Genomic DNA, 7,495 nt, shown 5'->3' on the forward strand with positions numbered 1-7,495 from the left:
AGGTGTACAACATGATGAATTGATATATGTGTATTTATTAGAAATTGTAACTACAGCAGGGTTCGTTAACACTTCTATCACTTCAAATTACCATATTTTGGTGTGTGAGAACATTTAAGATTTATTCGCTTAGCAACTTTCAAATATATGTAGTATTGTTCACTATAGTCATCATGCTGTACATTAGATCTCCAGAACTTATTCATCTTAAAATTGGAAGTTTGTACCCTTCAACCAACATTCCCATTTCTCCCACTGCTAGGACCCTGGCAAGAACCATTCTACTCTGTTGTATAAGTTTGGCTTTTTAGATTTCACATATAAGTGATATCATTCAGTATTTGTCTTTCTCTGACTTACTTCAATTGCATAATGCTTTCAAGGTCCAAATGTTGTTGCAAATGGCAGGCCTTTCCCTTTCTGATAGCTGAATAATATTCCATCGTGTGTGTCTGTGTGTCACATCTTACTCCGTTCATCCTTAGACATGTAGGCAGTTTCAATGTTGTGATTATTGTGAATAATGGTGCAATGAACATGGGAGTCCAGATATCTGAGATCCTAATTTCATTTCCTTTGGATATGTACCCAGAATGAGATTGCTGTCATGTGGTAGTTCTATTTTTAATTTTTTGAACAACCTCTGTATTTATTCCATAGTGTCTGTACCAATTTATTACATTCCTACCAACAGTGCATGAAGGTTCTATTTTCTCCACATTCCTACTAACACTTATTATCTCCTGTCTTTTTGATAATAGCCATTCTAACAGGTGGTTTTCATTTGCATTTCCCTGATGACTAGTGATGTTGAGCCCCTTTTCATGTGCCTATTGGTCATTTGTATATCTTCTTTGGCAAAATGTCTATTCAGTTCCTTTGGTCATTTTTAACTGGATTTTTAAGTTCCTTTTTGCTATTGGGTCCTTATGGAGGAGTTCCTTATATGAGTTCCTTATAGGAGTTCCTTATATGTTTTGTATATTAATGCCTTGTCAGATAGATGGTTAGATAGATAGATATTTCAACTATTTCATAGGTTGCCTTTTCATTTTACTGATTGATTATTATAGTATTATTTTTTTTTTGCAGTGCAGGGCTTTTAGTTTAAATCCTGCTGATGATTTTTTTGCTTTTGTTGCCTGTGCTTTTGGCATCACATCCAAAAAATCATTGCCAAGACTAATGTTAAGGAGCTTTCTCCTATGTCTTTTCTAGGGGTTATAATGTTTCAGGTGTTATATTTATGTCCTTAAAATATTTTGAGTTTGGGGTGCCTGAATTGATCAGTTAGTTGAGTATCCAGTTCTTGGTTTCGGCTCAGGTCATGATCTTGCAGTTCATGAGATGGAGCCCCATCTCTCTCTCCCTCCCTCTCTGCCCTCCCCCACTCATGCTACCTCTCTCTCAAATAAATAAACTAAAAAAATATTTTGAGTTAATTTTTGTTAGTGGTATAAGACTGGAGCTCATTCTTTTGCATGTGATATCCAGTTTTCCAAACACCATTTGTTAAAGAGACTATCATTTTCCCCTTGTCTATTCTTGGCTCCCTTGTCACATATTTGTTAACCATATATGAGTGGGTTTATTTTGGGGCTTTTAACTGTGTTCCATTGGTGTATGTGCCTGTTTTTATGCCAGTACCATACTATTTTGATTACTATAGCTTTGTAATATAGTTTGGAATCAGGAATGTGATGTCTCCAGCTTTGTTCTTTCTCAAGATTACTTTGGCTATTCAGGGTATTTTGTGGTTCCATATGAGTTTTAGGACTGTTGTTCTACTTCTGTGAAAAATGGCATTGGAATATTGGTAGAGATTGCATTGAATCTACAAATGACTTTGGGTAGTATGGAAATTTTAATAATATCCTTCCAAGGGGCACTTGGGTGGCTCAGTCAACTGGTTGAGCGTCTGACTTTGGCTCAGGTCATGATCTCGCGGTCTGTGATTTCAAGCCCTGCGTCGGGCTCTGTGCTGACAGCTCAGAGCCTGGAGCCCGCTTTGGATTCTGTGTCTTCCTCTCTCTGCCCCTCCCCTCATGCTCTGTCTCTCTCCTCTGTCAAAAAAAATAAACAATAAAAATTAAAAAAATAATATCCTTCCAACTATGAACATGGGATATCTTTCCAATTATTTACACTTTCTTCAATTTCTTAAATCAATGTCTTACTGTTTTCACAGTATAAATCTTCACTTCTTTGGTTAAATTTATTCCTAAGTTTCTTGTTCTTTTGATAATATAAATGTGATTTTTTAAAATTTCTTTTTCAGACAGTTCATTATTAGTGTAGAGAAACTTGAGGAAAAGGAAGGTCTATTGTATTACCAAAGTTTTTACTCTTCCCATTATACTTTATTCTTCCTAATGTTTCAAGATTCCTTCTCTTATTATTTACTTCCTGTTTCATTATTGCCTTTAGCCATTCTTTTAGGGTAGGTCTTCTGGTGACAAATTCTCTTAATTTCCCTTCATCTAAGATTCTTGATTTCTCCTTTTCCATAAAGAATATTTTCACTGCATATGGAATTCTGGGTTGATATTTCTTTGCTTAGCATTTAAAAATAGTGTGCATTGGAAACCAATTTGTCAATAAATTTCATATATAAAAAAAAATAAAAAAAAATAAAATAGTGTGCCACTTCCTTCTGGCCTCAAGGTAGAGTCACAAGTAGGAGTTGTGTAGAGAAGGTTGTACTTCCCTGAACTTGTATTGGAAATCTGCTGTAATTTGCATTAGTTTCCCCTGGAAATAAAGTGTCATCTCTTGCTACTTTCTAGATTTTCTTTGCTTCTAATTTTCAGCAGTTTGATTATAATGTATTGTGACATGAATTTCTTTGGGTCTATCCTGTTTAAGGTTTGCTCACCTTCTTGCATTTGTAGGTTTGTCTTTTGGCAAATTTGGGGGATTTTCAGCCATTATTTATTTTTACTTATTTGTTTGTTTGTTTTATAGTTAGCTTTATACCTAACATGTGGCTTGAACTCATGACCCCAAGATCAAGAGTCGCATACTCTACCGACTCAGCCAGCCAGGGACCCCTCAGCCATTATTTCTTTGAGTACTACTTTAGTGTCATTCTTTCTTATAACCTGATAGGAATCTGATGGCATGGATGTTAGATCTTTTGTTACAGAACGTCAGGTCCCTAAGTGTCTTTTTTCCATCTATTTTTTTCTGTTTTTCAGAAAGAGTAATTTCTCTTCTTTCTTCCTTCTTTTTTTTCTTTCTTTCTCTTCTTTATTTCTTTCCTTCTTTCCTTTCTTCTTCTTCTTCCTCTTCCTCTTCCTCTTCATTTCTAGTTGGTTTTAATAAATGGCAGTACCATATCACATACTACACCAGTTCAGGGTGAGAATTTTTAATAAACCTTTTCTAATATTAAAACAGCTTCCTTTCATACCATTCTAAGTTCTACCCAAATTGAAGGAAGAGTAGCTGGATGGGCCCTAAGTTTCCTGGGGAAATCCACGTTGACATGTTCTCTCTTTGTAAGGTGATAAAACAGGAAGAACAAGTTCTAGCCCCCAAAGAAAGGACTAAGAAGCAATAAATATGTTGCTCCATCCTTATGAGGCCTGCCTGAGCTTAAAAAGGAACTATACCCTTAACACACAAGTGTTTTTCATCATGACAGTGGCTCCTATTGTTTCTTGCAGCAGAGAGCCCTGGGCTGCTCCTTGAGCCTCTACCCTCTCTCTAACACCAGCAGTAGTGAGCTAGGGCATGGATGGCCTCAGTCATCTTGTTCATGTCATACTTCTTGATCATAGTGCCCTGGTTGTGAAAAGCCTCCAGCAGCTCATGCAATGACCTCTCTGGCATCAGCATCCTCCAGTGCTTCTCCGTGCACTCAGTAATCATCCACTTCATGGCCAGGAAGTGGCGACGCCAGTCAGCCAGTAGCACGGGGACCTGGTAGAGATGGCCACCTCTGAGGATGGGTACCAGCCCAATCACAGGCTCACAGTTTTCCAGTGCTTGGTGGAAGATGGTGTAGGGGTTGCGTTTGATGGCTGCCTGTTCTGCAGAAGCATGGTACTTCTCAAAATGCTTCCTTTCACAGCTTCCAGAGTCTGCATCATGAAGGATGTGGCCAGTACTTTGTTTCTGCTGCCTTTCATCATCATGTTGGAGGATTTGCTGATCACTGGGTCTTCAAACACAGAGCTTGTTTTCATCGCTGGGGCAGCTTTGATAAGCTGAGTCTTCCTGAGTTCCTGCTCATACTTCTCAGAGTGGGCAATTTCTACTGTCCTATGTTACATCTACTCATTCTTTCTCTTATCAACTCTGTTCTGTGGTTGGCCCCTTCTAGCAATTTTTCATTTTGGTTTATATTTCAGTTCTAAAATTTGATTTTTATGTCTTTTATTTCTTTGCTTGGACATTATATTTATTTGATGGGAACTCTGGGACTTTCTATATTTTCATTTTCTTCAAGCTTTTACATAATTTTTCATAGAAGCACCATGATGACTAAAATCCTGTCACATAATTCTGTTATTTGTAACTTTTTGTTTTCATCTGATGATTTTCTTTTCCTCATTCATATTGAGATTTTCCTGATTCTTAGTATGATGAATGATTATTTTTAGTGTGTCCTGGCAATTGGGGCTATTATGTTACGAGACTGTGGATCTTATTAAACATTCATAGGACTCTGTAGTCACCACACAAGAATTGGAAGTGGTATATTGCTTCATTACTGCAAATTAGGGATGCAAGTCCATGTTTTCTACTAGGCCACCTTTGACATTCCATGGGGAAGAGCCTCTTGTTATTTTGGGGCAGAGACAAAATTTCAAGTCTTTACTAGGCCTCTGCTGATATCATCTTGGTTGGGAGGAGAAAGAATGCCTCATTACTGCACCTGACATGGCCTCCACTATCACCATGGAATGGGGGCCTCCTTACCACTGGGTCAAAATGAAAGTTCTGGCTATCTACTCTGCCTTTTTTGCACCACCCTGATATAGGGGAAGAGATGACTAGTTATGGCTTTGTAAAGGTAGAAGTCTAGGTTTCCTACCTGTCTTATTCTGTCATGGGTTGAGGTGCAACCACAATTTTTATCCCATAGTGTTTGGCTGGAGTAAGGTGGTTATTGTCTAAAAGTTTTCTGTCTTACTGGACTGCCTTTATCCTGGTCCTTTGGCTAGAGAGAACAAGTTTTACTTAAAGCATGTTTAGACTGCATTCATGGGTGTGTCCTGGTTACAAGCTTCTAATGTACCCAATCCAGGATATTAGGCAAAAGGGAAATCCAGGGAATTTAACACTATGCCATACCTTGAGTCTCAAGGTCCTTACCTGGTCTTTCTTCTCTCCACCTTTCAGAGTCACCTTATGTGTTTATATAATATTCAGGTTGTTAATTATACTTAGTGAAAGGAATATGGAGAAGTACATTTCCTCTTCCATCTTATCATAGAACCAGAAGTCCAGGGAATACTTAGATATAGCCATTTTAGGTACTGGCGATAGTTTGATGCAGCTATTTATATAACATTAGAACAGTCATGTTAAAACACAAGAATACTTTTATTGCTAGGTAATAAATATTCTTGTTACTAGGTAATAGTCATTCCTGCCTCTCACTTCATCTATCCCTGACCTCCTTGGAAGTGGGAGCTCCTTTATCTCTTTGAAGGAAAGCGGAACTTCCTAGGATTAATGGACTCTCTAATGCTGGTAGGAGGTTGCAGAAGAGGCTTTGTGTTGGATCTCAACCCCTGACTCCTCCTGAGGTCGTACCCATTAATGGATTTATGATTACCTCTGGAGAAAAGATATGGCACTTTATACCAAGGGAAATAAAAACAGAAATTAGAAGCCTATAGCATCTGAGTTATCCTTGCAACAAATGAAGACTTAGCTCTTGTACTTTATCCTAAAGTAGTTTTTGTTAGAGTGGAAATAGATACAGTGATTAGCTTTGAGGTCAATAATAGTAAACTGTAGTCCAAGGCTACAAAAGTTACTGAAATGTAACTGGCAGACTTTGACCACAGCAAGGTAACCTAGGGGTATATGGTTTGCTACTTTCCTGGAAATGCAATCACTTTTTTTTATTGTTCATAGAATTTTCTCCCCTTCTTTTTCAACATGAAATGATGGCTTTTCCATGAGCATCTTAACTCCTGTTGCTCAGGATTCTCTGTTGCAAAAGGGACAGAAAAGTAGGGATGGGACTACCTACAATTGTACATATTAACTGAGCCTATTGAGTAAATATTGATATATTAAGACATAGAATCCATATCCCCTTTATTTTTTAACTTTTTAAAGTAAACTCTACACCCGATGTGGGATCAAACTCACAACCCCAAGATCAAGAGTCGCTTACTCTACCAATTGCCTCATCCAGGTGCCCCAGTCTATAACCCTTTTGGATAATACTGTCAAAGGAATCAGACTATATGACTTCAACTGCTGGCTTCTCTGTTTACTACCTGTGAGCCTTTGGCAAGTTATCTAACCTTTCAGAGTCCTGGTTTCTTCAGTGGTAAAGTAAATATCGTAGCACCTGCCTTTTAGAGTTACTCTGAGATTTAGATACAAAAGAACTGTAACACTTAGAAAACCTAGTCCATTGTAAACATTCAACACATATTAGCTAAAATAATAATCATTTTTGAGGAGAATATTTCTGGTTGTGTGGATGGTCCTAACTGCTGACAATATTTAATTTCTTCTTCTTCTTCTTCTTCTTTTTTTTTTTTTTTTTTTTCCCTTTCTGACTTCTAAGTAAAGTGTGGAGTTGGGTAGTCCTTGAGCTTTCAGGGACTTCATAGTAGTACAAGTGCCTCAAGTAAATTTTTGGGTCATTTTATTGTGAGAACTCATGGGATTATAAGATATTTATCCAGAAGTTCTGATCATTTGACAATTGTGGGTAGTAATTTTAGAAATCTAAACCAGCACTTAAAAAAAATCAGACAAATTAACTTTTTTTATTAGTAACATTTCATTTTTTAAAAACATTTATTTATTTTGAGACAGAGAGAGACAGAGCATGAATGGAGGAGGGTCAGAGAGAGAGGGAGACGCAGAATCTGAAACAGGCTCCAGGCTCTGAGCTGTCAGCACAGAGCCCGCGGGCTTGAACTCACGGACCAGGAGATCATGACCTGAGCCAAAGTTGGATGCTCACCCGACTGAGCCACCCAGGCACCCCAGTAACTTGTTTCATTTTTTAAAAATATAATTTACTGTCAAATTGGCTAACATACAGTGTGTAAAGTATGCTCTTGGTTTTTGGGGTAGATTCCCATGGTTCATTGCTTATATACAACACCCAGTGCTCATCCCAACAAGTGACAAATTAACTTTGAAAATGTGGCTGAAATGAAGTGGTCATTCCCCTCTCATTTCAGTGTGGTCTGGGACTCTTGTGAGAATAGACTGAGAACAAACTCTCATATCTTAGGCTAATATGCCTATACTTAACACTCAGGCATTTAAATAAAAATTTGAAAAGAAA

At 37.7% G+C, this 7,495-nt stretch overlaps 1 protein-coding gene across 1 annotated transcript; it reads right to left on the reverse strand.

The window, feature by feature from the left end:
• Nucleotides 1–3,708: 3,708 nt before the first annotated feature.
• Nucleotides 3,709–5,478, reverse strand: LOC115506874 (28S ribosomal protein S7, mitochondrial-like). Its single transcript, XM_032592077.1, is given in 3 exon segments — nt 3,709–4,070; nt 4,073–4,266; nt 5,420–5,478. Coding segments are annotated over 3 exon segments (615 nt in total).
• Nucleotides 5,479–7,495: the final 2,017 nt, after the last annotated feature.

Source organism: Lynx canadensis, chromosome X, assembly GCF_007474595.2.
Source record: "Lynx canadensis isolate LIC74 chromosome X, mLynCan4.pri.v2, whole genome shotgun sequence".
Taxonomy (NCBI): Eukaryota; Metazoa; Chordata; class Mammalia; order Carnivora; family Felidae; genus Lynx; species Lynx canadensis.